Raw genomic sequence first — 26,872 nt, forward strand, 5'->3', positions numbered from 1 at the left:
CAGTGATGTTTTGAGCAAGGATGTCGAACTCCGGAATGTTGAACCACACTTTTTCCTCGGAGCTAAACTGTATGGCATCATCGCCGTCATAGTCGTGGCGAGAGCTTGAAATGCTAGTGAGTACGCACTGGGGGGTACGCCTTGGGTGAATTTCACCTTGATTTTTCACCCGAATACGCATGGGATTTTCACCCAATCCTATGGTGACGGATATCGGCTTCACCTCAAATTTGGGTGAATTTTTTGGGTGAAATTCACCCAGTTCGTTTTCGTTTTCACCCGAAGATTTCAGTCGAAGTTCGGGTGAAAATCCACATATCTTCGGTTGACTCTGGGAGGTCCGATAGCTAGTTCACGCTTCCCAGCTTAGGCCCTACTAATATATTGTGACGCTGTTTCGAATCCCGAGAGAGCCGGGAACACGAGAAAAAATGATTTACTAGTGATTATGTAGGTAATGTACATAAATACATTAAACATAACATACTCCTACATACTACTGAAACACCTTATCTGTGCCCTATCTCAGCAACTTCACCCATCTCCGTTAAAGTTGAACCAACCATTGAGAGGTCCGAGGAAGAGAGAGGGAGTGGTGGAAAGGCTATGGAGAGTTGACAACTGTCAAGAATCTGTGAGTGCACGAAGTCAAGTCAGTATACAACCAACGGAGCAGACATCATAAGCACGATCACCAAGGAAGGAATGGGATTGGCGAGCAGGGCACCTCGACAGTTTGTGAAGTTGAAAGTGATTTTTGGGTCATATATAATGATTGTGAAGCACTTCGCGCTCCCAACGGCAAACAAAGAATGGAGTGAAAGGACAACTGCACCTTTCTGGTAGCCGTCAGATGCGCGTCTCCAAAAATCTCCCACAGAAAATTGCCCAACGTTACTGAAGAGTGGTTCAGATCGCGTTCCTTGACAGCAGGCAAGCGGATGTCAACACTCGACAGCTGAGATCAAGCAAAGACCGGCAAAGCAAGCTATAGACTCATGAAGCGTGAGCGGCAGCCAGAGATCTAGCTAGATTCCAGCTGAAAGCAAAGTAAGTCGCGTCCGATGTTGACGAAGACCCAGAAGTGGTGGTGGTGGTGGTGGTGGTGGTGGTGGTAGAGAGAGAGCAAAGAGATCTGCGAGTCGACTCGTTGAGGCAAGACGCGACTATGACGTCATCTGCCCCACAGGCTACGCCACTCTGCTCTACTCTGTGGCCACCGTCCTTCGCAGTACTTCGTCTCGATTCACCGCACCCTGCACGGTTTCGACGTTGACGAGTCAGCCACACAACAGATCTTGCTCTACCGTATTTGCATATGAATTTAGTTTGAATTTTAAGCGGCTTGTTGCTCCCCTGCAAAGTTTGGGTGAATTTCAACGAAGCCATCCGCAGGCCTAGCGGCGGTCACCGAAAATTGGGTGAAACATGAAATTCACCTTAAATTTGGCTGAATTTCACCCTATCCGTCTTCCACAGTGACGAACCATGCTGATGATGAAGACCTTCACAGGAGGAGAGCGTGAAACGCAAGGAGTAGTGAGGGAAGCCGCATGATCTTGTGTCTTGACAGAACACAAGATATTATATAGCAGTTGTAATAGCAATGAGGCTGCCACTTACCTGTGGACAAAGACGATGGAAATCGACCGACGGTGAGGAGCATTAAAAACTTTGGGTCGTGCGTATAAATATTGTCGCAGTGTCTATGACGACATCGCTCGAACCAGCAGTGCATTCCAAGAAAAGTTGTTCGGACCAGCAGAGTATTCCAAGAACATTTCCGTCCATAACATACAAGGTGTCAAGCCAGGCAAGGCAGATATTAAGGCATAAATGGATCCAAGGACAACGAGGGCGCAACGAGGTAGAACGTTGAGATAGGTTTATGGCGAGTCACCAGTCTGCGATGACAGAGAAACACTTCATGCTCATGTATCGAAAGGGCTGAGTGGCCAAGCTAGGCAAAGGAAGAGCTATGTCGGAGCTGATGCAACGGCAGTGCATTGCCTTCGTGGGTTGTACGGTCAACTTCAATGATGAGATGTGGAATCCAGGTTGCTAATCAGGAACGACTTGGGAAAGACAGACAAGGATTATGTAGCCCATTGTCAAGCGCAGATATGTAGCAGAGTACAGAGTCAGATAGTCCAGATTCAGATTCCACAGAAGGCTGTTGAGCGAGGTTCAACGGTGGGAAGTCGAGCGAAGACAAAGGGGGCTTTGCTCAGCAGCAGGAGGAAAGTTGAAGACAAGAAATGAGGGACTACTAACGGAGCGTTACCCCTCGTTACCCGGTTGTAAGCCTGAGTGGCGTGGTAACTTTACTGTGGCCCACAGTTTTAATCCTGATCCCGCCCCAGACTCGGATCAAGGGGCATAAAGCCTGCGAAGCGGAGTACATAGCATGTTCATGGGAAAGGCGTCAGGGTAATAATATACAGGTGGGAGTAGATATGAGCAAAACATATATTAGGGTAAAGAGAGGGAGACTAGTCAAAAAGAGGGGTTCATTGGGGGTTCATGGAAAGGAATAAGCGATAGTGCCCATAGATCGAGGTTTAAAGAGAACTAGGTACTGTCCCACTACACCTATATCACCTTTACACGCCCCCCTACAGACTTCTTCATCCTTCGGCCCAACCGCCTCTTCGTAATTGGGGCCGAATCACCGAACACACTCCCGGGTCCAAAGTCTGGCTCACCACCCAGCGACCCGAAGATATCCCCAATATAGTTCTGTGCTACCACACCCTGCTCAAACGTCTCGGACCATCCATCCATGATTCCCCTGATCACCTTGATACCAGCGACGTAGAGGTTCTGTACGGCAATGTCAAACCCTGGCTCGTCGCCGAGTAAATTATCATATGGGCTCTGGCCATCATACGGGCGATCCCAGTCGGACGCCGTGCGCATAATGATGATACGGGAGAAATCGACGAGGCCGGAAAGTGTGGCGCGCAAGAGTGGTTCGAGTGTGGCATTGTCCTCTTGCTGACTACTACAGTAGATCCCGGAGCCGTTCGTGAACAGGAATGTCGTATTCTCGAAAGCCTCCCCGAGCAAAGTTCCGGAGAAATAAACGTCGGAGGTGGCGGTGTCGCATGCGACGACGGAGGGAGGTTCTATTGCAGCAGCGAAGATAGAGGTATTCGCGTAGTTTGAACGAGATATTCCGGCAGCGTTGGAATCCACCAGGGTGGCGTTCCTGGCAAACACGATGGCGAGCTGGCGAAGGGCATCATTGACCTCGAAGACCTCTGTGCCATAAATCGAACCGGGGTACTCATCGGGGGCGTAGGCACCTTGTGGGAAGTAACCTGTCGACCAACCGGAAGGTATCTCGCGAGCATCGAACTCGTATTGCAGAGCAACCTGGACGGCATAGCGCGCGAAGGTAACGGATCCGATGGTAGAAACCTTGGGGTTGATGCCTGCGATTCCGGCGATGAGAAAGTAGGTGGTCGTAAGGTCGAAGGATGAAGAATGAACGAGAGCGGATATGGTGGATGCGGCATTGATCTCTGCCTCGCCGGTGACAAGCTGGCAGATCGAGCCGTCGAGAGTGCAGTGAGCTTCTGGGAATATAGGAGAAAATCCGGGGACAGTGATGTTTTGAGCAAGGAGGTCGAACTCCGGGATGCTGTGCCACACTCCTTCCTCGGATTTAAACTACATGTCATGTAAACATTATCGCTGTCATAATCGTGGCGAAAACTTGAGATACTAGTGAGTACGAACCATACTGATGATGAAGACCATCGGTTTAATCGTCGCTGCCCTCGTAGACAGACTGATCATTCCTTCACTCCTCTTGGAGAACAAGGGTTCGGCATTGGCGGGGCATAGAAAGAGAGCGTGGAACGCAAGGAGTAGGAGTGAAGGTGAGGGAAGCCGCATGGTCTTGTGTCGTGGCAGAAACATAAAATATTATATAGCAGCTGTGATAGCAGTGAGGTTGCCGCTTACCTGTGGACGAAGACGATGAAAACCGACCGACGGTGAGTAGTATTGAGAGCTTTGGGCCGAATGTATAAATGTTGTCGCAGTGTCTATGACGACATCGTTCGGACCAGCATTGCATTCCAAGAAAAGTTCCGTCCATAACATACAAGGTGATCACTCTATTGATAAGGCCAGGGCAGGGCAAATATTAGTGCATAAATGGATCAAAGGACAACGAGGACGCAACGAGGTAGAACCTTGATCATTTTTGTTTGGTTCAGGGCGAGCCACCAGTCTGCGATAACAGAGAAACGCTTCATGCTCACGTATCAAAGGTGTTGCGTGGCTAAGCTAGGTAAAGGACGAGCTATATCGGAGCTGAAGCGCTAATGAAAGGGCACGGCGTATCGCCTTCGCGGGTTGTGCGAACAACTTCACTGATGAGATATGGAGTCCAGGTTGCTAATCGGGAATACAGACGTGCAAAAGATCTAGAGGGATGAGTCCATTGCCAGGGGCAGATGTACAGCAGGAGGTTCAGAGTCAGATAGTCCACAGAAGCTGTTGAATGAGATTCAACAGTGAGAAGTCGAGCGAAGACAAGACGGGCGTTGCTCAGGAGGGAAGTTGAAGGAAAGAAATGAGGGGGGAGCGTCCCTTATATTCCCGGTTGTGATCTTGGGTGGCGTGGTAACTTTAAGTTTACTGTGGCCCGTAGTTTTGCCCGGCCCCAGATTCGAACCTGCACCCAGTCAAGCTCCTTCATGATCGTCGTCGTCTTGCACGCCTAAGTAGCCTCACACTTCCGGGGCGAAATGGATCATAATGTCAACGACAACATCGGAAGGAGCGCACGGGAAGGAAGGAAGGAAGGAAGGAAGGTTTATTCAGGATACAAAGTGGGCCCTTAAGGACCAATATCCCTATCCGTAGCAAAGTACGGGTGACCGACTTCGAAGAGTTCTGGAAGCTCTTCCCCAATGTAGTTCTTTGACTTCACCCCCAGCTCAAAGGTCTCTTCACACTCTGCCACAATTCCCTCCATAACTTTACGACAGAAAGATGTGAGTCAGGTTGCAAACTCGTAGTGCTCCTGCTCCTGCTCGTCTCAATCATCCTTGATTAATTTCATCGACTTGGCCTTCCTAGTCCGAGTCGCCGAGACAAGGACTACAATCATCGACCATCTGGGGACCGCTTTCAACCGCGCGAACCCGAGCAAACTTGCCAAAGCTGGCTGTGATATTTGCTGATGACTTCGGGGTAAAGCTCGCTGATACACAGCACTGACCCGCCCTTCACCGACAGGACGTACAAGCAGCTCTCTATTCCGGTACGGCCGATTCGAGTGTCTGACGGTATTTGGATAAATACTGTCAAGCCACGTTCTTCAAACAAGATGATGCACTGCGCTTGTAGCACCTGTATAGATGCTTCGGGGAAACAAGCACATGCCCTTCCACCTCTCGAACCTCTGTTTATGGCGTGTTGTGGTTGTTACTGCGGGGTCATACCGGAATCGAAGCGAGGTCTTCTCATCCGCTTGTCTTCTTCTATATTCTCATCGTATCCCATGGTAGCATGACCCACGTTTGCCTCACGCGCACGCTTTGAGCTAGGCAACTCGTCGACTAATAAAAGCTCGCATGATCTCATCGTTTAAGAGTGTGTCCTGTCCCGCACCCTCCCCGCCTCACCTTCCGTCCGTTCGCTTGTCCTCCAGGAAGTTCCTTTCCATTTCGTTCATTCGGCATCGACTTGCATCCCTTAACTTAGTGCAATGGCCCGATCTGCATTCTGGATGTTGATCGCTCTTGCTGTTCAGGTTCTCATGGCATTTGCGGCTCCTACTGCCTCACCGATCTCCTTCTTGGTTCCCACATCGAACGGTGGCTCTCTTCTGGACGATGCGGGTAGTGGAGTGGGGGAACCGTTGAACGTATGTCTACTCTCCAGTCGTCTACTCTCCATCGATGAATTGACTGTGTGGCTGGGCGCCCAGGTCATAATCTCTGGCGCGAGCTCACCGGACGTTCTCACGGACGACGGGTTCACGAACTTTGCTCGAGCTGCGGGGATGTACGTACATATTCTTTCCCTGCCACGGTTTCTCTGAACGATGTGGTTGTTCCTCTGGAATTGACACTCTCTTAGGTCGACAGAATGCTTGGGATTTCACCTCGGTGATCCTCAGAGCGCAAACCTTGGCGATGGCAACGGCGCGGTGAATCAAACCGTCGAGCTGCGTGAGGTAATTGTTTAACACCAAGCAAAATATTCTGTTCGTACAAAGGGATTACTATATTGACTACACGTCAGGATTATGGCGACTCCGAGGTCGGGACATGTCTCGAGACGCTCATCGGAGGAAATCACTTGAGGTCAGTACCTCTAGGCTAATCATCGCGTCAAGAAATGTAGAGCTTATGGATGAAATCCATGGACATTTCAGGATGTTCCGTCAGAATGGTACCGAGGCCAATACCGGTGCTCTTTTCCTTGCGCACGTATAAATTTCTTCTAGATTAGCTGAGCAGAATGCTCACAAGATTTAACGCGATGGCAGTGTGTCGAAAGAGGAGGTTCGTCCTTGCCTTCTTGCTACCCTCATCTACGTAGGCGCCTTGGCTCATTGTTATTCAATATTGTCTGTAAAGCCTGTCACGGAGAGTCATACCATTATACCCGACGGCTATGACATCGGGAGGTAAGCCATCTTCCGTCTATCTACAGATTTTCTGCCTATGCGACTCACTTCGACTATCTCCATAGGGACCTCTTCGTTACAGCAGCTTCCGGAACCACCTCTTTCGATGGTGTCACATATTCCACCGTTGCTCAGAATATCACAGGATTGATTGCTCCTGGTAGCACTAGCATTAACCACGGTGTGTTTTAAGTCCATGATTTGCGTCCGTTGGATTGATTTTTAAGAAACGCAAACTAGATATCGCAATAGATGGAATCGTCACGCTCTTGACGGTGACCATCGTTTGAGCTCGTTTCCCTCTTCAGGACTGGCACACACACACTCCTTCGCTCACTCGCTTTTCCGGGATACAGCAACTCTTGGATGATGTTCTCCACTGGGACTTTGGATGCATTGATTTATTGATCTATTAACGAAACCTCACGTCGTACCTGTATCCCCATTCATGACCTAACGACCTTTGACGATTTTTACGAAGTTGAAGGACAAACATCGATGATATGTTTGGGTGAAGTTGAGACTGTAAATGTCCTCTGGTGTTCTCACACCTGGCCGCCTGACTTATTGCAGTTCAGATCGCATCCTCCACCTCGCTCCTGCACAGAAATGTGCCCTCAAGGGCAGTGTCCCACTTGCGGAAAGGATGAAACGAAACAACCCCTTCAAAATGCTCTATAATTCACTGGAATCACTCGTCAAAGAAGAAGTGGTTCGACTCCCGGACAGGCTGCTTGGAGCGGCCGCCTTCCCACTTCTTCTCTTTGAAGTTCCCTGCCTTTTCGCCCATGAGCGTGCCACAATTGGTTGGCTCCCTGAAGGAGGAGGATTCATTTCGCGGCTGTCCATGGACAACACCTCCCACTCTCATAACCGGGGGTCTCCAAGGGGTTTCGCAAGGTCTCATCGGCCAGAAGACGTTGTGTGACCCCCGAACTCGCCACACCGGTACCGACTCTGTGCGACAATCGACGGAATTCCTAAAACCATCCACTCACATGATCTCAACGTCCAGATGTCTCGAGTCAAAGCATACGTTTATCGGGTCTACATATGCACATACATACATGTATACCTATTCAACTATTCTTCACATACTGATAAATGATTCATACATCCACGTGAACTTCATCTTTTGTCTTGCGCTCACTAGCAATCGAAGCAAATGATCCCGAATGAAACATATCATGCTCAGCAGTCGACGAAACCAAGGGATCCCCAGCCAGTCCAGTCAGGTGCGCAGACACGGAAGTGGTGCGCCTTGTCAATGGCTTCGAGCTCCTTCATCTCCTCCTCGGTAAGGTCGATGACTTTCAGGTTGGCCTCGATACGGGCGGGGGTGACCGACTTCGCGAGGACTAAGTGAACCCGATCAAACCATTAGATTCATTTTCCACGCAAAAGCCGTTCGATGGACGGAAGGGAACGGGAAGGAAGAAGAGAGACGCACCGTTAACGTTGGGGGTGTTAGCCTGGAACGAGATGAGGACGTTTGCGGGAGTAACGGAGTATTTGTCCGCGATCTTCTTGATGACCGCGTTCTCGTGCAGAGGGGAGTTGTCGGAGCCGAGGGGGGAGTAGGCGGTGACGACGATGCCGTTCTTTTTGCAGGCCTCAAGCACGTCGGTTTGGAGGCAAGATCTGCATTGAATGGTCGGATTTGTTAGTCAGTCACGTAAGAGCGGTCAAATAAAGTGGAAAAGATGGGGGAATCGGTCTGAAGAGGCTTTGGAACTCACGGGTGGCGCTCGATCTGGTTCACGGCGGGGATGACAGTAGCCTCTTTGAGGAGGAGCTCAAGGAAAGCAGGCGACACATTGGAGACACCTACGTCACATACCAACGAACACGCGTCAATTATATCGGTACATCATGATCCATGGTCGAGATAGTATAAATAAACACCAGAACGCACCAATAGCCTTGACCTTCTCCGGGTGCGCCTTGTAGATCTTCTCCATCTCCTTCCATGTATCAATCCAGTTGATGGTCCTGTCAGCACCGGACAAGTCCTTGGTCATCGGAGCGGGCCAGTGCATCAACCAGAGGTCGAGGTAGTCCGTCTCAAGCTTGGCGAGAGACTCCTCAAGTGCGGCATAGGCACGAGTATGGTCATTGTTGTTGAGCTTGGTGGTCAGGAAGAAGGAGGAGCGGGGAACACCAGAGGCTTTGATACCGTGGCCGACCTCAGCTTCGTTGCCTGTCATTCAGAAAATAAGATAATTCGGTCAGCCAGGGAAAATAGGGGTGGGTGAGTAAAGGGGCAAACCGTATGCTGCAGCGGTATCGATATGCTTGTATCCGGCCTTAAGAGCAGTCTCTACGGCGTGCTCGACAGCACCGGGCTGGGACTTCCAGGTACCTACATGATCAGACACACGATGAAAGGATCAGATCTTATATCGCATTAGGACGAGACTATATTGTGCTCACCGAGACCGAGAGTGGGCATCTCAGCACCAGTGTTAAGCTTGGTAACAGTGGAGGCGGGCATTTTGCGATGAGTTCTGTGGCTAGTGTTGAAGAAAGAGAGAAATTCGAGAGAAAACAAGAGGGGTCAGAGGCGATAGAGGAGAGTCCGGGGAATATATACTGTGGGACGGAAAGCACGTCCCGCACATCCGTCCGCTCCGGATGAGGAGACTGCCCATCGATCGCTTGCTTGACATGGCGCCGCGGCCCAAACACGGCTGCAAAAAGGTCCCAGAATCCGTCTCATCCAATTAAAATCAAGTCCGGCGAAAGACAGCGTGCTCGCACGGCGCGAGGTGGTGGAGTTTCTGGGTCATTCGGACGTTCCTCGGGAGTCCAGAAACTTCAGTGGGAAAGCAGTTGTTCCAATACAGACTGCGTTCGGTCTGTTTGGCCTCGGACAACCTAATGACGATAAGGGATTCTATTCTTTGAGCAGAAAGAGACGGCCTTGATTGGCATCAAGGATCCAAGAGTGTATATACGGGATCTACAACGTGAAGGTCAGTAATCCTATCTGCGGGACGTCAAGTGGGATTTCGCTCACAATAGGTGCTGCCGGTATGCTCCTCGGGGCGCAGGAATTACCACTTGAAAGATACAGTGTAAATCTCTGAAAATTGCAAGAGGTGTCCCTGTCCTTATAACGTCCAGATTGCCGACGTGACAGCAATAAAGACTGGGATTATTTGAGCTCACAATGCTAGCCGGGACGTAACATCGGTTGACCCGGCGCTCGAAAAGTCGAACGCAAACAACTGACGTCATTCCCGCCGTGCCTTCCGAGGATAAGTGTGGCGAGGGTGGCAAGCAGGCGTGTATGTAGCACCGGTTACGAAGCGTACGTGTTTGAGTCTAGTTGAAGGTAAGTAATCCTGCACGAACTCGTATATATGAAGTTGGTCTCTATGCATGTGCATCAAAAATATGGGAAGAAAATAATCTATAGTCCTCAGAATTGTCCGCGCCGAATAGCACTATACCAATGGAGTCAGCTGTAGCCAGATAGAGCATACGCTCACTCAAATAGTCACTGTCCATGCTCCGCCAAAAAACAAAACGCATCCCGCACCGTTCATCGATATCCTAGCGTCGCATTCGCCGCCGCCTTGGCCGCCAAGTACGCCACCTTCCTGGGTCCCCAGAAATACCAATCCAAAAGTACAACGCCCACTACCCCAATCAACAAGCCAACACCCAGCCCCAACATCCACCCATCTTCAAGCCCAACACTAAGCCCCCACATTTCCGCCACAGCACCCCACGCGCCCAGCTTATAATCAATGCCCTTCTGCCTCGTCAGTCTCGACATCTGAACCGTGTACCAAGCCATGCCCATTCCTGCACCGATCAACTGCGGGAATGGCAGAATACCGAGATAGGTGAGCAGTTTTGTGATGAAGAGAAGGATGGGGTTCGCATTGGGAGGTGTGGAGGGGGTGAAGACAGGTTGGACAGGGAAGATAGAGGAAAGTTCTTTATCGACGAGGGAGGGTGACGAGGCGATGAGACGGTTGAAGGTGAGGTGTTCGGAGAGGCGATTGGGCAGGTCAGGAGTGAGGACGGAACCGCGGCCTATACCGGCAAGGTCGGCATATTGGGAGTCTAGGACGTCGTTGAGGGCTTCGAGGGATCGGAGACCTCCTGTGATGACAATGAGGGGGCGGGGGGTAGGAAGGAATTGGACTGCTGAGCGTGCGAGGCGGGAAAAGCGGGAGAAGAAGGCTTGGCAGGATGTAAGCATAAAGTCTATACAACAATGGCATGACCAGTCAACTACTGGGCGTGCAAATAAACAATAAGTATATACCTGGTGCCTCGTAGTCACCGCCACTAATCTCAATGAAGTCAACCATCTTCCAACGGACAATCTCCTTCACATGCCCTACAGCTCGCTCCTCCTCCATGCTCAAAATATCGTCCTTTTCGTCAGATGCGAGACCAGAGCCAGCTTCAACATAGTCTGCGGAACTGATCTTGACTCCAAGAATAAAGTGGGGTGGGGCGATTGCCCTTATGGAAGTAACGATACGGTGGAGGAGACGGAGAGAGTTTCCTGGCATGGCAGAATAGTCGTCTGTTCGGGTGTTGCTCTTCGGCGACATGAACTGAGCAAGCAAGTCTATGACGGGCAAGTAGCGTAGCAAGGTCAGCGACGGGGATCTTCCAAGAAAACAATACAGCCGGAACAACCACTCACATCCGTGTGAAGCATGCAACTGGACGCCATCGAACCCAGTCTCTATCGCCACCTTTGCCCCTCTGACAAACTGTTCCACCACCATTTCCACATCCATCATTGTCATCTCCTTCGGCGTCTGGAACATGATCCTATTCACAATTCCTGCCAACCATCCCTGCTTCCTCGCTCCCTTCCCTCTCCCAACACCGATCGCACTCGCTCCAATAGGCTTCCCGAACGATATCCTCCCACCAATCAAGAACGGCGACTGTCGGCCGGAATGGTTGAGCTGCATGATTACCTTCGACCGCTTTCGCTCCATCTCTTCGACGGTGGTACCTTTGAGAGCGCCCGTGTTGATGTCGGTAGCGAGTTGTGCGTCCACGTTCATCTTCTTCCCCGCAAAATCGTCTTTCATAGTAGCCGCCAACCTCTGGAAATGCTTTACCGCCTCCTCGTACTCGTCGATCACGACGTCAGTATCATACACTACCTCCTTCTTCTTCCCCTTCCCGTCCGTCTCTTCGACTTTTGGTGGTTGCGGAGTAGGAATGATCATATCGCGTCCGAGAGTCAGGTGTTTACTGTCGACTTGGACGTTCCCCGTAATGATCATACCCCAGCCGCCGCGTGCCCAAAGAGCGTAAAGTTGATAGTGCGCAAGGTTGGGTGGACCACCAAGGAGGTTAGTGAGATGCTCGTACATCGCAACTTTGATGAGACGGTTAGGCAGCGTGGGGCCCGAAGGGAGGACTACTGGGGTGAATATCGGAGAGGGACTTGGTTCGGGGAGGAGGGGGGTTTTGCGGGTAGGGATTTGGGTGGAGGATGGAGTTTCATTGAGAGGGGTAGATGAGGCTTTTAGTTACGAGCACGGACATTATTTCAGTTAGTAGGAGTGATGGCTTATATGAGAGGGCCATTCGTACCTTGAGTATCGACAGACATAGTGAATTCAAGAGTGGGCCCAGCGCTTCGCGTTAGTGCGAACAAGATTAATACAAATGAGCGAGTTGTCTTTCAAGCACAAGAGATGTGTCAAGCAGGCTATGAATGAGCGTGTAGGTATTCGATAGAAGGTTGAGCACCGAGCCTTTAGAAGAAGCAGATGAGAGAAATGTTCAGGGTGAGAATCGTGAGCGCGCAGTAGACTGTGGCCCGCTTGCGGTTATGAACGCTACGCCACCCGAACCACGTGGCACTGTGGTGTGTTCAAATTGGTGCAATTCGTATTGCCAAACAGCAACACTTTTCTTCCGAGCCATTGTCTTCCGAGCTCAAGCTCAAGATTGAAGGTCATGTATACTATCATGTACTCTGCAAATGATATTCAATGGTATTTGCGCCCTTGAAACGAGTATTTGTTGTCTATAGTCGGCACTCGTTGGCTATCTCTTGCGTCGTACTACTTGGGCGACCTCGACCAAAGTAACGTCCGCTCCGTGATCTGGAGTACGTTTTGCATAAAAAACATTACTTTTCGTACAAGTCTCTTTTGTTTCTGGATGAGTTGTGGCCAGTAGAACTGACTTTGATGGCCGCTATCTGTTCCACTGTGCCGCCCATCTGAAGGGTCCCGTGTCTTCCACTCCCATGAAAGCAGGGGCAACTCCAAGCATCCCTTTAGGTGCTATCCTAGGACCGTGACCCATCCTTACTGATCAATGGGGCCTGCTTGTCTGCTGAACCGCTAAATCACACTCAAGATCCTACCCCTCTTTCTTCTCACGACGATCGCCCCATACCCATTGACGCTCACTCGTACGTGGGGTATCTGCATTTTTTCACTAAATGGAGAGGACTGAATAATATCCCTACTACAGAAACGATTCTGAATGTGGACCATCAACCTTTTCTTCACTTTCTTTGTACTCTGCGGTCTGTCGAGAGGCGAATTCACTGTGACGACTGTCGACCCACGTTCGAGAGATATGCGAGGGATCAGGAACAATCTAGACGTTCGAGCGGCGAGATTGACACCGAGAGTATTCATCATAAACATGGTTCGTCGATAGTACTTCCAGGCGGTTTTAACGTCTTGTGGCTGATTTTCGTGATCCTTGTTCACAGTTCAGTGGCGAGGGAGAAGTATGGCGAAACGTCCCAGAATTCGATGTCTTCGCACAGAATATCACAGTTCCCGGATGCTCTCCTCTTTTTCCTCAGGCGCACTGCACATCGGACGGTTTGATCTGCCAGCTCGTTACCGGAGAATCCGAGATCAACGCCGCGTCTACCATCTCAGCTCTCACCCTTTCCTCCTCGTTCAACCTCACGAAGACCTACTTCCTCATTGCGGGTATCTCTGGTGCCAACCCTAAAGTCACAACAATTACATCTGTCACGTTTGCTCGTTTTGCCATCCAGGTCGCTATGCAGAGCGAGATCGACGGTCGCGAGATACCTGCCGATTGGCCTACGGGATACGTACCACAGGGCTCATCCGTACCGGGTCAATATCCTCAGAGCATATACGGCACGGAGGTTTTCGAATTGAACGATGCTCTACGTCAGATCGCGATCGGGTTCACCGCGAACGTGACTCTCAACGATACCACCGTGGCTCAAGTGGCCCGAGCCCAATACGCCAACGATTCATCCTTCGCTCCAGGCGCTGCACCGCCCTCCATCATGGCTTGCGATACCTTGACCTCCGACTCGTTGTGGAGTGGCGATCTGCTCTGCGAAGCTTTCGAGAACACGACGGCACTGTTCTCGAACGGTACAGCGCTATACTGCACAAAGCAGCAGGAAGACAACGCTACCCTCGAGTCATTCCTCCGTGGCGCGGTCTTTGGTCTAATCGACTTCTCACGTATCATCCTTATGCGGACGACTGCCAGTTTCGATCGGCCACCCAGAGGAAAGACCGCGTACGACAACTTCCTCGCGCCCGAAGCCGCTTTCGAACCTTCGCTCGTAAATCTCTATCTGGCCGGGGTCAGTGTTGTGCAGGGCATTATTGACGGGTGGGAGGAGACGTTCGAGCAGGGTGTGGAGCCGCAAAATTATATTGGAGATATATTCGGCTCACTTGGAGGTCAACCTGATTTCGGACCTGGCAGCGTGTTTAATGGGGCTGTGGCGCCGATGAGACGATTGGCGAGGCGGAGGACCCGAAGTGACGACCAAGTAGAAGAGGGGCTGATGTCGGAGGTGTAATTTGGGCAGCCTGGATGTCTTGTTTGCGAGTTGTCTTCGCTCGTTTAGGCACAACGTCTGCACGAAATCTTGAGCAAGCCGCTGGCGAGGTGGAACGGTGTATGGAACGGCCACCGCACTTCACCGTCCAATCCACCTTTTTTTTCATCTGAAACCGTCAGCTTGACACTAGATTCTCCAGCGCTCGTTGGGTGTTGAGACCTCCCTGGGGATTCCAAAAACAGATCAATCACATCTCGCGTAGACCGCAGGCTCGGGCGGCGTTTGGTTTGTATATAAAGCCGACCTCGAGGTTTGCTCATCATTGCGACCGCAATGCTGATTTCTTCACCTGTGCCACTATTCCTTTCTCTCTGCACTCTATTTTCATCATGTTCTGCTCGTGCTGAACGCGCTCGGTACCCTGCTGATGGCGGACGTGGCGCTCTCAAGCTCACAACCCAGGATCGTGCAGGAGATGAGGCGACCAACGGGACGATTGCACCGAAAGTGTTTATCATCAGCATGGTGCGTAACGGTATCTTCGAAGCTATCTTAACGTTGATGGGAATATATGTCTGTTGCAACAGTACTCTGATGAGGAGGAAGTGTGGTATAATATCCCCGAATTCGACATTCTCTCCCAAAACATCACGGTCCCAGGTTTCTCCCCATCATTTCCCGATGCCCATTGTACCTCAGACGGCACCATATGTCACCTAGTAACAGGCGAAGCTGAAATCAACGCCGCGTCAACCATCTCCGCGCTTATCTACTCGCGCACCTTCAACCTCGCCACGACCTATTTCCTGATTGCCGGTGTCGCAGGCGTCAGCCCAAAGGTCACCACCATCGGGTCCGTCACATTTGCTCGGTTCGCCGTCCAAGTCGCCCTTCAATACCAGATTGATGCTCGCGAAATCCCGACCGACTGGCCGACCGGCTACGTTCCTCAAGGTTCCTACTCCCCTGATCAATATCCAGGCTACATCTACGGCACGGAGGTCTTCGAGCTCAACGACGCCCTTCGTCAGCGCGTAATCGATTTCGCAAGCAACGTCACGCTAGTCGACTCCGAGGATGCACAGGCAGTTCGTGCAAACTACGCCAACACTTCCTTATATGGACCGGGAGCGGATACTCCGTCTGTTGTCGCCTGTGACACTGCCACGTCCGATGTTTGGTTCTCTGGTTCCCTGCTCGGTGAGACCTTCGAGAACACTACGTTGCTGTTCACCAATGGTACCGCCGTGTACTGCACAACGCAACAAGAGGAAAACGCCACACTCGAATCACTCATGCGCGGCGCACTTTCCGGGCTCGTCGATTTCTCTCGCATCATCATCATGCGCTCCGCTTCCGACTTCGATAGGCAGTTTGAAGGACAGAGTGCATCTGATAACCTTCTTGGAGAGACACCGGGTTATGATATTGCTCTTACGAATTTATACCTGGTCGGTGTGAAGGTTGTAGAGGGTATTGTGGAGGAGTGGGAAGAAACATTCGAGAAGGGGGTCCAAGCGGAGAACTATGTTGGGGATATCCTCGGATCTTTGGGTGAGAAGCCCGATTTTGGTCCACAGAGCGTTTCTGGTGAGGCCGTGTCGGAGAAGAGGTCCTTCAGTGGGAGAAAGGGGAGAAGAGCTGATCGACGACGGCATCGTCTTAATTTGTGACGGATAATTCAGGCATCGGATAGTCGTCAGATGTTTCAGATATCCGTAAGAGCTGAAAGAGGCGAATCCGTTACATACAGGTATTTTGGCTGTATTCTATACATAGGTGGTACTTGCTCGAAGCGTGGAGTAGAGTATCGCGCCCTTTGCAACTTCATGTTGTTAATTCTCACCTTCCGCAATTTTCACTCCGGCCGTAGTTCTGAGAGTAGACACAGGCTAGTATCACGCTTGGTCGGCGTTCAAGTTATTGCACAGAACTCTCATAACATGGTAGATTCAGAATCTCAATAATGTTGGTGACCGAGGATATTGAAACTCATATATTTCCCTAGTATTCTTCATCCTTCTACATACAGCTTCTGCTCCTGGAGTTGTATATCAAGTGTATTCTCAGAGTAACATGAACACAAGGCCCTCGTAATACGAAGAATATTGAATAGAATAGAATGTAGAAATCATGCGCAATCATACTCCAACACTTGAGATGGTAGAATCCGCCTTGGACACCTGGCCTCCCGGCTCATTTACCTCTGGCCGTTCGGGACTACTAGGAAGAAAATAGGCAGAAGGACTATTCAGCTCCGGAAGTTCAATGTTTACATTCTTTCTCGACCGTCTTTGCGTTTTCCATCGAAAATAAGGATCGGTCGACTCGGCTACGGTCACTTGTCGCTCGAAAGTGACCGTGTGATCTCTGCCAAATTGTGGCACTTGACTTTGGGCTGTTGGTTCCAGAAGTGTGTTCTGGGAGTATATTAGGATGACGATAATTGTCGGATAGATTCCCTGATCGAGACGTCGCTCAACAGTGGTCACAATGCGATGTATAAAAAGACGAACCACAATAACGCTAGTCATGTCGTCGAACATGACTGCTGCAAATCGCAAGTCAGCCCTAGCGAAGACTCTTTCGTTGACGGCTGTTATGCTCAGTATCATTTGTGCAATCTGCGAGAAGTGCATCAGCAGGGTAGTCGAATAGTAGGAAAAGGCTGCACATACGAAGAAGAAAAGGTATAGCGTTCCCGTCCCAGCAAGTATACCCAGCACACGCTCTGCTTGCGTCGAGCTTTGAAGAGCGTTACCGGATAGTATTGGCTTGATACTCCGGCGATACCGCCTTTCCCAAGGCTTGATCATCAACTTGAGGGTGACGTGAAATCTTGAAGAATGGCTTACCAGTTCTTCAGCACGATGAGAAGAGTTCCTACCGCCGTTGTGGCCACGGCCGTACAGTATGAAGTCGTTTGAATATTCCGGCAGAAGTGTGGCTTCTGGAAGGTTCCGAGCTCTATTTCAGACCCTAGTCTTGCAACGCAATACGACAGCATGATCGAGGAAACTGGCAAGCAAAACAATCTTTGAGCTACTGAGATATCCGCGCTATGTTGGGAATAGCTTACTTATCGAAGCCAAGATAGTGGCAGCGGGGATGAGTAAGACAAGTCTCTCCCTGCCTTTCACCCAAAATGCATAGACACCCCAAATCAAGAGAGAATCGCTCATGATGGACTATGAGACAATGATCAGGCTCTGACGTGTTCGAGGATCAGCACACGATGTCCGTACCATGTAAGAGAACAATGCCAGCTGAACCGCCGATCTGCGAAAGATGAATTCCGTGGCAGTTTGATACTTGATGTCCATGGACAGCTCGGGATGATCCACGAGAGTTATGCGCGTCTCCGCAACAACATTCACGAGGTCGATGATCCAAAGTATCAGCGCGAAGATGAACATGAGAATAAGCAGTGCCAGTGTAAAGAGTGGGATACTAGAACGGCCTTTACGGCTAAAATAGGTGAAAAAAGGAGTCAGAACTATTTGACGCGCATTACAGAGTGCAGACGTACCAGAGCAGAGACATCGCTTTGAGGACAAGCACGGCATATACAGCTGTATACAGAGAGCCTTATCAACCAAAAAAACTCTCAAAGCATCCGAATGCTTGAGAACAAACCGACGAGGAACGTCTCGACAGAAACGCAGACCATTGACTGCACCAAGTCATGGCCGATGGTGTTGAGAACGGATACATCTGCCATGGTTCATGCCCAAGTGTTGCGAGAGAAGGGGGAGAGAGAGGGGTCAGTGTGAGGAAGAATCACCTCGATGTTATAGGCGTGGAGTCGACTTTGATGAGTGCGACTCCAGTGATATGCCTTCTTTGATGAAGATTCGTGGCCGAGATGATCGTTCACATGTATTTATGAGTCGAATGGTGCGATTGTACCGCCAAGTACGGCGTGGGAGCCACAAAATATAACTGTACAGTTTCTGTTCAAAGATGCAAAGCCCAAGGAGAAACAGAAAAAGAAGAGAGGAACCTCCTTCCTTTTCTTCGAGAGATAGAGTACGAATATGTACCTTGTACTCTCACTAACAGACCTCATGCAGCGACTATCGTGCGTATGTTATAGCGGCCATGCATATCACACGATCGCCTTCAGAATCGACTAGTATCAATGAGGTGATTGTGGCCGTTTCCACCTCGGGAGGTAGGTAGTGATGATCTGTGTTAGACCTTCCCTACATTGGGTCGGTCTCTGGATAGGTTTGGGTTGCGAGACTCTAGCTCGAACGGAACGACTATCGAGATCATCGCAATAGCGATTTGGAACAACAAATGTTGTCCTATGCTTCCGAGATTAACTCTCCGACGATATAATCGAGGCTAGAGCATGCGCCACGACCTCACGAGGTATAGAGAGGATCACAGGGATGGGCAGCTCGGTGCAGAAGGGTGATGTTGTGTACAAAGATCAAGAGCGGCTATGCAGCTATTGCTAAGTGTTCGTTCTCTGGGTCAGACATTTTCCCATCATGCAGACGGAGGAAGTAGTCCTCCCCTGAGAAATCTGAACCGATGGTCGAAACAACGATAACAGATGGTCAGAAGGGCCACAATTGACACCCTTAACAGATGTAAGGCGTCGATTCCAGCTTTACACTGCAATCATAGAATGACAAATGTCTGTAAGTATGTGCATCAGGATACTGAAAAGCGATGCAATGAAGGCCTAAACTGGTGACACGTACGGCTTCAAATCTTTGCCAAGCTTTGTCGGTTGAGCCTCTAGTGCATGTAGACATGTGTGTATGCATGCGGGACACGGTGCGCCGATTAGCCAAGGAGAAAATAACATTTATGCATTACGGTCGTTCGTGAAGGGAACGGTGGTAGATTAGGCGCCTCCGCTAGGGCAACGTCAACAGGATATCCTTCAGCAAGCCGAAATTTGGAGTGCCTAATCCAGTCACAGCATCCCAGCCTTCACTCGTCTGCATGAAGAAACAAGTCCCGTAAAGATACCGATCAGCAAGGAGTCGAAACAGAGCAAACAAACGATTAAAATTCAGACTCACATTGAATCCTGTCGTCCCACATCCGGTATTATGCCCTTCCGTAATATCAGTCAAACCTTTAAATCCAACACTATACAGCATAGGGTTCAAGAAACCAAGCGGCGAAAGACCAGCATCAATACGCTCATTATTGAGAAGTGCGACGACGGCTGCGAAAACCGGAGAACTCGCTGAGGTCCCGCCGATAGGAGTAGCATCTCCGTCAAAGAAGATGCGGAGGCGATCGCCTTGAGCGGAGACATCAGGGTAGGCACGCCCAGAACTGTGCGTGGCGAAGTAGTCAGAACTACGGCAGAAGAAAGGTATAAGATAGAGTGCATACGCATTGTACAAGCCGGCGTAGGTCCCATTCGGCAGTGATGAGAGATAGGTGGTCACAGCATCGTCTTGATAGGATGGACGAGCAAACTGAGAAATCGCATTAACATCGAACAGGCTTTCGAGACCACGGCGGGAGTGAGTTGATGGACGTACATAGTTCGAGAATCCACCGCCGGAAAAGAAGCGCGAAACGGCGACCTCGGGGATACTCTGTGTACCACCCACGGTCGTGACACTGAAGATGTGGATCCGTCATGTCCATTATATGATGTTTATGAGATGGGAGGCGACATACTACGGGCAGCTGGCAGGGAACTCAGGGATGAAAATCGTCGCGTTCGTCCCATTATTCGAGAAACATGTCTGTTCCTTCGGGTCCAGAATACCTAGTATCACTGCTTAGTTACATGGCTAATCAATGAGAGATCGATCGAGGGGTTTACCATCTCCGACGCCCGAGTCGCCTGAGCTGAACAGTAGGGATACGCCACGAGCACCTAGCTGAGCAAAACCGTTGCATGCAGCGACGGCGTAGTCGTAGGGAACTGCATAGGTTTTCGACATTGAGTGATGCCAGCAGGAAGGCAGAGAACTGATTCACCTGTTTGTTCGCTGGACGTTGACGAATATAGTGGTCAGTGGATGGTGACATCACGGGAAAGACGCAGGTCAACACCTACTCATCACCATACGAGGTCGAAATCGTCTGTGGCACAGAACTCGCATTCAGGACATAGTCCAACCACTTTTCATCGGCCGCGGATTCAAGAAAGCAACGTCAGAATCTCAACGCGAACCACTGCCTCAAAGACTCTTACATCAAGATAAGGTTCGTTGGAGTCCGTGGTCGTGATAGCGTCAGCTAAAGTAGACCACAATTAGTGAGTCGCGACATAATATGGAAAGGTATAGACGCACGAGTGAAAGGAGGCGATCCACCGGTCGAGTAGAACACTCCTTTCGTTGGGTAAGACAGACCCAGACCAAATTGCATGTCCAAGTCCGATTCTTCACCAGGTTCACTTTGGTTGAGTTGACCGCCTGTAACAGACGTCAGCTGTCAGTGCCACAACAAGTGATTCACCAATATCGTCGAACACACTGACCATTGATCAAGACGTAGCTGAAGTTGGATCCCACAGCCTCGGGAACTTGTTCAGCGTAGAAGTCTTGCAAGTCCTGGAAGTTGGCATAATCCTCCAGGTAGCCTAGCAGAACTGTTTTTCAGCGCACAGTTTACTGATTAAAAACACGCAACCGTACTGACCTGCAAGACCGATCATGTTTCCATTGGTAGTGCTAGCGTTGCCAGTGACATTGTACAGTTCCTTCAAACAAGAAACCGTGATGGTGCTGTTGCAACTACCATCAACCACGGTGCCCGATGCAGATGTGATAGTGCCGTTGTTCGCTGAAACTTCTGGGGCATCTTTGATGATACTGATGGAGGAGCGATGCTTATTGAAACGGCCGAACATAGTTGTCGGCTGCACTCCCAAGACGTGGCCATGAATAGCTTCAGGAAGACCGTAGCTCGTTGTTCGAACGATGATCTCTCCGTCAACGGCATGTTTCCACGTGTAATATTTCTGTGTAAAGAGATGAGTTCCAAAAGAATATGTTCTGGAGGGTATGAAATGTGCAAAATGGAGCAAATTTACCGTGTTCAACATCTTTTCGGCCAATGCGACCGGAACGCGCACCCTGACCCAGTCACTGCTCTCAGACTTCTTGCAGTCCTTTTCCTGGATATTATACTCCTCTAACCAACGACCCACAGCATCCATGCTCTCCTCGCTCGGTTTCACCAATTCCTCGACAGTCTCCTTGGACAAATGTGACCCATACCTCTCGTGTGTCGGGTCGCTGACCTCATAAAGATGCCTCTCGAGCTCGGAGAAATTCGGCTGCGGAAGCGCGATGCGGAGGTTGATGAAATGATTTGCGGGAGCTTCACCTATGTTGATCCAGTTACGAGGAGGTTCGATGCTATCTTTGACTTTGCTCGTGGTCCATCGGGCGCTAGGACTAGCAGACGCGACAGTAAGGAGAGCAAGGAGGACGGGGGTGATACGGCGAGCGACAAGCATCGTGATGAGCGTCGGTCCTCGCTATCGTGTGGGGCGTTAACAGCACCACGCAGAGTCCTGTGAAGGCTTTTATGGAAGAAATGTGGATGAAAGCCAGCTGTGCGGCGCTGTCATGATGGGATTCCGCTGACACGCGAGTGAGAAGTTACACCGAAGTGTAAGGGGACCCCGAAACGGTTGCATCATGATCTCCTCCTCGACACGGCTGCAGAGCTGAATGAAGATAAGCTAAAGTGAGCAAGTACCGAGCATATGTTCTGCGTGCAAGAGTGATGGAGTCCGACAGAAACCTTCCCGTACGGTGGATGACATGCTTAAGCTTTAGGGCGTGCGAAAATCGGCGGTCGTGCCACATCCATCGTTACAGTAATTGTCCAATTTATTTATAACTTATTGGCAACCAGGTTTATACACTACAGGTTGCATAGCAAGGACCGCTCTCTTGTGTTATTCATGCGTTTTCCATATAGGTTACATCATGACTACGCTGGTAACGATCATTCATTGCTTTTCCCAACGCCACTGTCCGTCCTCGCCACACCATCAACCACCACCGCATGGAGGGCTCAATCTTCCACCTCTAACCCTGCACTGATATCGATGTGGGCGGGAGAATGATAGGTATGGGAGGGATAAATGTAGCGGCGAGGGTGGCGTTGGCTGCCGCTGCAGGGTCGAACAGAGCTGCTCAGGCCGCCCTTGCTTTTATCACTGCACCTGGTGCATGGGATAATGGGAGGTCGGGGAGCATGCCAGCGTCGAGTAAGGAGCACTCACATCCGCCGTTTAGTAGACCGGGGACGAGTCACAGATATCAGCATCAGCAAGCTCAAGACTATTGCTAGTGCTACTCGTGTTCTTACCGCCGCCACATGAAACCGCCTCCTCACCCGTCCTGTGAAGCGTGGTCCTTTCGAACAACAAACCTTTAAACCTGGTGTTCGACCAGAATTTTACACTTGCCAATATTCGTCACCTTTCACAAAGGCACTGCTCGCGAAAGACAATCCGAGGATAACCTTATGTGTAGCGTCATTGACTCCACTGGAGCTTTAAGGCATGGTGTTGCGCGTCATCTAGAGGAAAGATCAGTGAGTTAGTTAAGAAAATGAAGGTACAAACATGCCTACTCCTAGAACTCATCGCTCTCCGAATATCAAACGCAGGGCACCGTAGATAGTGACTGGGGTACGCGGGTATATTGTGGCACTTTTGTACATCGGGTACACAAACTTCTATGACCACAATCCCATTTGACTGGGTGGGGCGGCTACTTCATTTTGATCCCTGCCGGTATCTCGACCCACTCATTAACCCACATATACCTCGAAAATGCCATGTACAACCATCTAAACCAGACCAATTGACTCTCATGCTGCAGTATCGCTTTCGCCGTCCTCGTATAGTCCGACCCACCCGCGACAAAGACGGGCATCTTAGTTGCGGTGGCCGTGGCGCCTCTAGGACCACTTGGCTTGGGTTGAAGGTTAAATCGCTCCAAGAAACGGTAGAAGTACAGGTCCAGCTTCGCCAAAAGTGGAGCGCTGACGGAGGTGTACTTCGTGACGGTGGGTAGAGTTATCAAGGAGTACGCCCGTGGGCGAGGGTATGTCAGACTACTTGGTGTTTCTGGATTGACGGGGAAGGACGAAAGGAGATGGGAGACGCCGTAGAAAAGGGAGTAATGGTTCGGATGAGATGAGATACCCTTCCGATCGAAGGTGAGGATCTGAGCAAACGAGAAGGGAATTCAGTAGCCGTACGCAGCACCGGTCAACAAATCGTCCTTCGTAGCAAGCAGGGACGTACGGTGGATATTTTATTCTCCACGATATATGGCCGTACGACGTCTGCAATTAAAGTTGGGCTCCATTTGGCCGTGATGTTATCCTTGAGCTCGCTATATCCGTTGAGCTGGGCAGTGTTCAAATAATCAAACAAACACGCACTCATGATCTAAAAGCCATCTCCTGTCTCTTGGAACACCCATTACATCCCAACTCTTCTCGAACTCGTTTCTCCTCAGCTCCCCAAGGCCATCAGCATCTCCTACAGATAGGCAAAGCGAGTATACTCGTGGTGCTACAGAAAATGGATCGTCGTTTATTCCGGGCTGATTTTCTTGGGACAACAGAGCGGTGAGAGTAGGTCCAAAGAAGAAGCACTCGTCGTCCGGGTGTGCTGTTAAGAGTAGAATTCCTGCAGACGAAATATGGGAGTCTTTGGGTAAAAGGACATCGTGAAGTGACGGTTCAACAAAGACATTATTTGAATGGAACGGTGAAGCCAGCAGACGAAGAAATATAGCAATTAGGGTAAGACAGAGCGCTATAGGTGGTATAGCCGGCATGGTGGAAGTGAAGTGTGGCCACTCTGGAGGGCAAGTGTGGCGGGGTAGTGGACACACATTACGTAATTTTGATAGTAAGACAAGGGGAGTTAGCATGACGGATACGAAATTCAATTTTGCCATCGCTTGTTTGCCACGAACGACCACCACTTACGGTCGAGGGTGAAACAATTTGGACATCGTAGACGACGACGGGGACGGATTGTTTCTGAAAACTGTACTGGATACCACTCACCTTCTCTATCTGATGATATTTGACACTCACATCCACAATAGAAGTTGCAGCTAGGGCCTTCAGCGCCAGGCTTGCGCCCATTCTTCCCCTCGCGGCTTCCCCACATTACCCCCCGTCTGACATCCTTCATTGCAAGAGTGCGATCTTCGGGATTCCTATCGTCGTGGTCGCGCCAGCTATTCATCTTGGGCTTCTGACTTCATTGTGCTTCGACACGCTCGACCTGATTTGGAGACCTGATGATCACCGAAGAGGAAAAGGCTACCCTCCGTCTTCTTGTTCAACATGTCTCTCGCGCATTCTACGAGCCCAAGTTCATTGTCGTTATGGACCAGCTGGCGCGACATGAGGTGTGAGTAATCCAACAATCCTTCTTGAGATGGCAGACACATGTTCGAGAGGCTCGTGTGGAAGAAAGCTTTACGGTGAAAGTGTGTGAACAGCATAGTGACCTGGTTGTATTAGGCTAAAGGACGACGACCTTGCTGGACGGATGGGCTTGCAGCTCAAGGAGCTCAACAAAATCATGGCAGTGCTGGAGAACGACGGTCTAATCCAAGTGTAAGTCCCACTCCGCTTATGCCTGTCTGATTAGTGGCGGAATCTGAACTTTCTTCATAGTCATAGGCAGAACGAACTTAAGGAAGGCGCCCAGCGTTCTGTTGGCAGGCAATATTTCTACTTGGATTACCAGCATTTTTGTAACGTCGTCAAGTGGCGAGTGGCTCACATGCGGCGGACCATCGAGCACGGCTTGCGGAATGTAAGCTCAGCTAGTTCTGACTATCTTCACTCCAATTCCTCACTCGCCTTGTCTCGCTTTCATCGATATAGGAACTAGACAACAAAGGTTACGTATGCCCGCAATGCGGCAAATCGTACTCCACGCTCGAGGTTGACAAACTCATGGACTTCGCACTCGGCGCCTTTGTCTGCGAGATCTGCTCCGGTGAACTCATCGACAACGAGAATGCGGAGAGTGTCAGAGGAAGTCAGGACCGAATGCAAAGGTTCAATTGGCAGATGCGATATATTGTTGAGGGCTTGCGGAAGACCGAACCTATGGTGTTGCCTGCGTGAGTCGCCATTTCTTCACTGCTCCACGAAGCCCGCCATCCACTAAAATCCTCACTCGTCATTTTGTATCGGGATTGGCTGCTAGGTTCGACGTCATCCAATTCATCCACAAAAACTTCACCTCCGCCGACGCCTCCCAGAACGCTTCTAACGAGCCCGGATCCGGCCTCAAAGTCGCTGGATCATCAGGCTCCTCACGGAAAGACGACGGTGTCGGTATCGTTCTCTCAACTGACAAAGACGAGGACACGGTTCGGAAAGAGCGGGACGCGGAAGCTGCGGCAAAGAGGCAACAGAACGCGATGCCAAGCTGGCATATGCAGAGTACGATCACGGGTGATCTGACTGCCCTGGGGATTAAAGAGAGGCAGAGGATAGAGGGGTTGAGTAACGGTAACCCTATAATCTTAGGGCCCGATGGATACGATGAGAGTTTGAAGGGTCTAGGCAAGGTGGGGAGTACCGGTGGCACCACGAATGGGTTAAACGGGGGGATGCAGATGAATGGGGGAGACGGCATCAATTTGAAGGTGGAGGATGCCAAACCGGATCTTGACTCAAATCCAGAAGCGGATTGTACGTTTTCTTATTCTTTACGCATACCATCTATCATGTGCTGCACTGACCACGATGTCTCCGCGACCAGACTACGACCAGTACTACGCCTCTCTTGCCGCGTCGGCTGCTCCATCAGCATCGCAGACACCATCAATTTTTCCGATCGATGACTTTGAAGAGGACAAGAAGCCCAACGTGGACTATCTTGACTACATGAATGAGTTCAAGAAGAGGTCAAGATCCTCTGAAGACGTTGGTGGGGACGGTCGGAAGGTTGCGCGGGTGGATGTTCCTCTACTCAACGGTGCCAACGGTATCAATGGGCATGGAGCCGTGAGTAATGGGTACCCATACACTAACGGGGTATCCGGAGAGGAGAGTATGGCGCCCACACCTGCAGCTGGCGGGGCAGAGGACGATCCGCTGGTATATGGTGCGTCGCTTCTTACGATCAGTACCTCCCAATCCCTCGTCACTCACTGAGTCTCCTTGCTCCAGTTAACGGGGAGCCAGTGCCATTTTCGGCGGTTACGGAGGAACACCAGGAACTCATGACACCCGAAGAGTACACAACCTACTTCGAAGTCTTCCAGGCCCGGTCATGACCATAGTTTTATGGCTGCCATCATACGTTCTAGTCATCATATCTGGTAGTTTCTCCGTTCTTATCTGTATTGAGATCTTGTGGGTGATGGACGGACTTTTCTATGTACCGTGCAGGTGTGGGGCGAGGTCGTATCATGCTA

General features: G+C 50.4%; 10 protein-coding genes across 10 annotated transcripts in view; 4 read left to right on the top strand and 6 right to left on the bottom strand.

Moving 5' to 3' along the window:
• The window catches only part of STEHIDRAFT_138184 (purine nucleoside permease), a 6,043-nt gene extending 2,210 nt beyond the window's left edge, over nt 1-3,833 (bottom strand). Inside the window, exons 1-2 of the mRNA XM_007301952.1 lie at nt 3,745-3,833; nt 3,294-3,675 (exon numbers count right to left, since the gene is read on the bottom strand). Coding sequence (XP_007302014.1) covers nt 3,294-3,675; nt 3,745-3,804 — 442 coding nt within the window. The 5' untranslated portion in view covers nt 3,805-3,833. The remainder of the gene's footprint in view (nt 1-3,293; nt 3,676-3,744) is intronic.
• A 1,799-nt stretch (nt 3,834-5,632) lies between these two features.
• Nucleotides 5,633-7,189, top strand: STEHIDRAFT_119865 (uncharacterized protein). Its single transcript, XM_007301953.1, has 9 exons — nt 5,633-5,887; nt 5,951-6,027; nt 6,103-6,199; nt 6,268-6,329; nt 6,401-6,451; nt 6,515-6,530; nt 6,606-6,655; nt 6,721-6,836; nt 6,896-7,189. The coding sequence occupies exons 1-9, from the start codon at nt 5,729-5,731 to the stop codon at nt 6,943-6,945; spliced, it is 678 nt and encodes a 225-aa protein (XP_007302015.1). The 5' UTR covers nt 5,633-5,728; the 3' UTR covers nt 6,946-7,189.
• Nucleotides 7,190-7,673: 484 nt separating this feature from the next.
• STEHIDRAFT_167016 (Aldo/keto reductase) lies at nt 7,674-9,149 on the bottom strand (the record flags this gene model as incomplete). Its single annotated transcript, XM_007301954.1, has 6 exons — nt 7,674-8,013; nt 8,106-8,296; nt 8,395-8,482; nt 8,571-8,855; nt 8,925-9,017; nt 9,089-9,149. The coding sequence occupies 6 exons, from the start codon at nt 9,147-9,149 to the stop codon at nt 7,847-7,849; spliced, it is 885 nt and encodes a 294-aa protein (XP_007302016.1). The 3' UTR covers nt 7,674-7,846.
• A 758-nt stretch (nt 9,150-9,907) lies between these two features.
• STEHIDRAFT_119867 (FMN-linked oxidoreductase) lies at nt 9,908-12,318 on the bottom strand. The gene is made up of 4 exons (XM_007301955.1): nt 12,239-12,318; nt 11,328-12,167; nt 10,938-11,249; nt 9,908-10,876 (listed from the first exon to the last, which is right to left on the bottom strand). Exons 1-4 carry the CDS (start codon nt 12,255-12,257, stop codon nt 10,203-10,205), a joined length of 1,845 nt encoding a protein of 614 aa, XP_007302017.1. The 5' UTR covers nt 12,258-12,318; the 3' UTR covers nt 9,908-10,202.
• Nucleotides 12,319-13,240: 922 nt separating this feature from the next.
• STEHIDRAFT_167018 (purine nucleoside permease) lies at nt 13,241-14,510 on the top strand (the record flags this gene model as incomplete). Its single annotated transcript, XM_007301956.1, has 2 exons — nt 13,241-13,312; nt 13,380-14,510. 2 exons carry the CDS (start codon nt 13,241-13,243, stop codon nt 14,469-14,471), a joined length of 1,164 nt encoding a protein of 387 aa, XP_007302018.1. The 3' UTR covers nt 14,472-14,510.
• Nucleotides 14,511-14,786: 276 nt separating this feature from the next.
• STEHIDRAFT_53574 (NUP-domain-containing protein) lies at nt 14,787-16,126 on the top strand (the record flags this gene model as incomplete). Its single annotated transcript, XM_007301508.1, has 2 exons — nt 14,787-14,978; nt 15,041-16,126. The coding sequence occupies 2 exons, from the start codon at nt 14,787-14,789 to the stop codon at nt 16,124-16,126; spliced, it is 1,278 nt and encodes a 425-aa protein (XP_007301570.1).
• A 468-nt stretch (nt 16,127-16,594) lies between these two features.
• STEHIDRAFT_138189 (uncharacterized protein) lies at nt 16,595-18,201 on the bottom strand (the record flags this gene model as incomplete). The annotated part of the gene is made up of 8 exons (XM_007301957.1): nt 18,090-18,201; nt 17,983-18,025; nt 17,699-17,921; nt 17,533-17,641; nt 17,309-17,471; nt 17,132-17,249; nt 16,970-17,077; nt 16,595-16,915 (listed from the first exon to the last, which is right to left on the bottom strand). Exons 1-8 carry the CDS (start codon nt 18,172-18,174, stop codon nt 16,595-16,597), a joined length of 1,170 nt encoding a protein of 389 aa, XP_007302019.1. The 5' UTR covers nt 18,175-18,201.
• A 1,063-nt stretch (nt 18,202-19,264) lies between these two features.
• On the bottom strand, nt 19,265-21,958 carry STEHIDRAFT_119869 (subtilisin-like protein). The gene is made up of 13 exons (XM_007301958.1): nt 21,478-21,958; nt 21,084-21,405; nt 20,923-21,024; nt 20,735-20,857; nt 20,635-20,678; nt 20,497-20,561; nt 20,418-20,428; nt 20,260-20,361; nt 20,112-20,202; nt 19,970-20,051; nt 19,818-19,903; nt 19,496-19,757; nt 19,265-19,411 (listed from the first exon to the last, which is right to left on the bottom strand). Exons 1-13 carry the CDS (start codon nt 21,904-21,906, stop codon nt 19,328-19,330), a joined length of 1,803 nt encoding a protein of 600 aa, XP_007302020.1. The 5' UTR covers nt 21,907-21,958; the 3' UTR covers nt 19,265-19,327.
• A 1,157-nt stretch (nt 21,959-23,115) lies between these two features.
• STEHIDRAFT_138191 (LmbE-like protein) lies at nt 23,116-24,256 on the bottom strand (the record flags this gene model as incomplete). The annotated part of the gene is made up of 3 exons (XM_007301959.1): nt 23,116-23,635; nt 23,716-23,806; nt 23,856-24,256. 3 exons carry the CDS (start codon nt 24,254-24,256, stop codon nt 23,177-23,179), a joined length of 951 nt encoding a protein of 316 aa, XP_007302021.1. The 3' UTR covers nt 23,116-23,176.
• Nucleotides 24,257-24,730: 474 nt separating this feature from the next.
• STEHIDRAFT_154810 (uncharacterized protein) lies at nt 24,731-26,731 on the top strand (the record flags this gene model as incomplete). The annotated part of the gene is made up of 7 exons (XM_007301960.1): nt 24,731-24,843; nt 24,957-25,052; nt 25,119-25,254; nt 25,326-25,567; nt 25,654-26,144; nt 26,215-26,559; nt 26,625-26,731. 7 exons carry the CDS (start codon nt 24,731-24,733, stop codon nt 26,729-26,731), a joined length of 1,530 nt encoding a protein of 509 aa, XP_007302022.1.
• Between the last annotated feature and the right edge of the window lie 141 nt (nt 26,732-26,872).

Source organism: Stereum hirsutum, assembly GCF_000264905.1.
Source record: "Stereum hirsutum FP-91666 SS1 unplaced genomic scaffold STEHIscaffold_4, whole genome shotgun sequence".
In the NCBI taxonomy this organism is placed as follows: Eukaryota; Fungi; Basidiomycota; class Agaricomycetes; order Russulales; family Stereaceae; genus Stereum; species Stereum hirsutum.

Bases quoted from the DNA above. Each gene is read 5' to 3' on its own strand.
- STEHIDRAFT_119865 (XM_007301953.1), top strand. From the start codon at position 5,729: ATGGCCCGATCTGCATTCTGGATGTTGATCGCTCTTGCTGTTCAGGTT. The intron at 5,888-5,950 runs GTATGTCTACTC...CTGGGCGCCCAG, and splicing joins GAGTGGGGGAACCGTTGAAC to GTCATAATCTCTGGCGCGAG. The intron at 6,837-6,895 runs GTGTGTTTTAAG...AACGCAAACTAG, and splicing joins TAGCACTAGCATTAACCACG to ATATCGCAATAGATGGAATC.
- STEHIDRAFT_119867 (XM_007301955.1), bottom strand. The intron at 11,250-11,327 runs GTGAGTGGTTGT...TGCCCGTCATAG, and splicing joins GTTGCATGCTTCACACGGAT to ACTTGCTTGCTCAGTTCATG. The intron at 10,877-10,937 runs GTATATACTTAT...ATTGTTGTATAG, and splicing joins CGGTGACTACGAGGCACCAG to ACTTTATGCTTACATCCTGC.
- STEHIDRAFT_119869 (XM_007301958.1), bottom strand. From the start codon at position 21,906: ATGCTTGTCGCTCGCCGTATCACCCCCGTCCTCCTTGCTCTCCTTACT. The intron at 20,203-20,259 runs GTAAACCCCTCG...CAGTGATACTAG, and splicing joins CGACTCGGGCGTCGGAGATG to GTATTCTGGACCCGAAGGAA. The intron at 19,412-19,495 runs GTGAGTCTGAAT...TTCTTCATGCAG, and splicing joins GTGGGACGACAGGATTCAAT to ACGAGTGAAGGCTGGGATGC.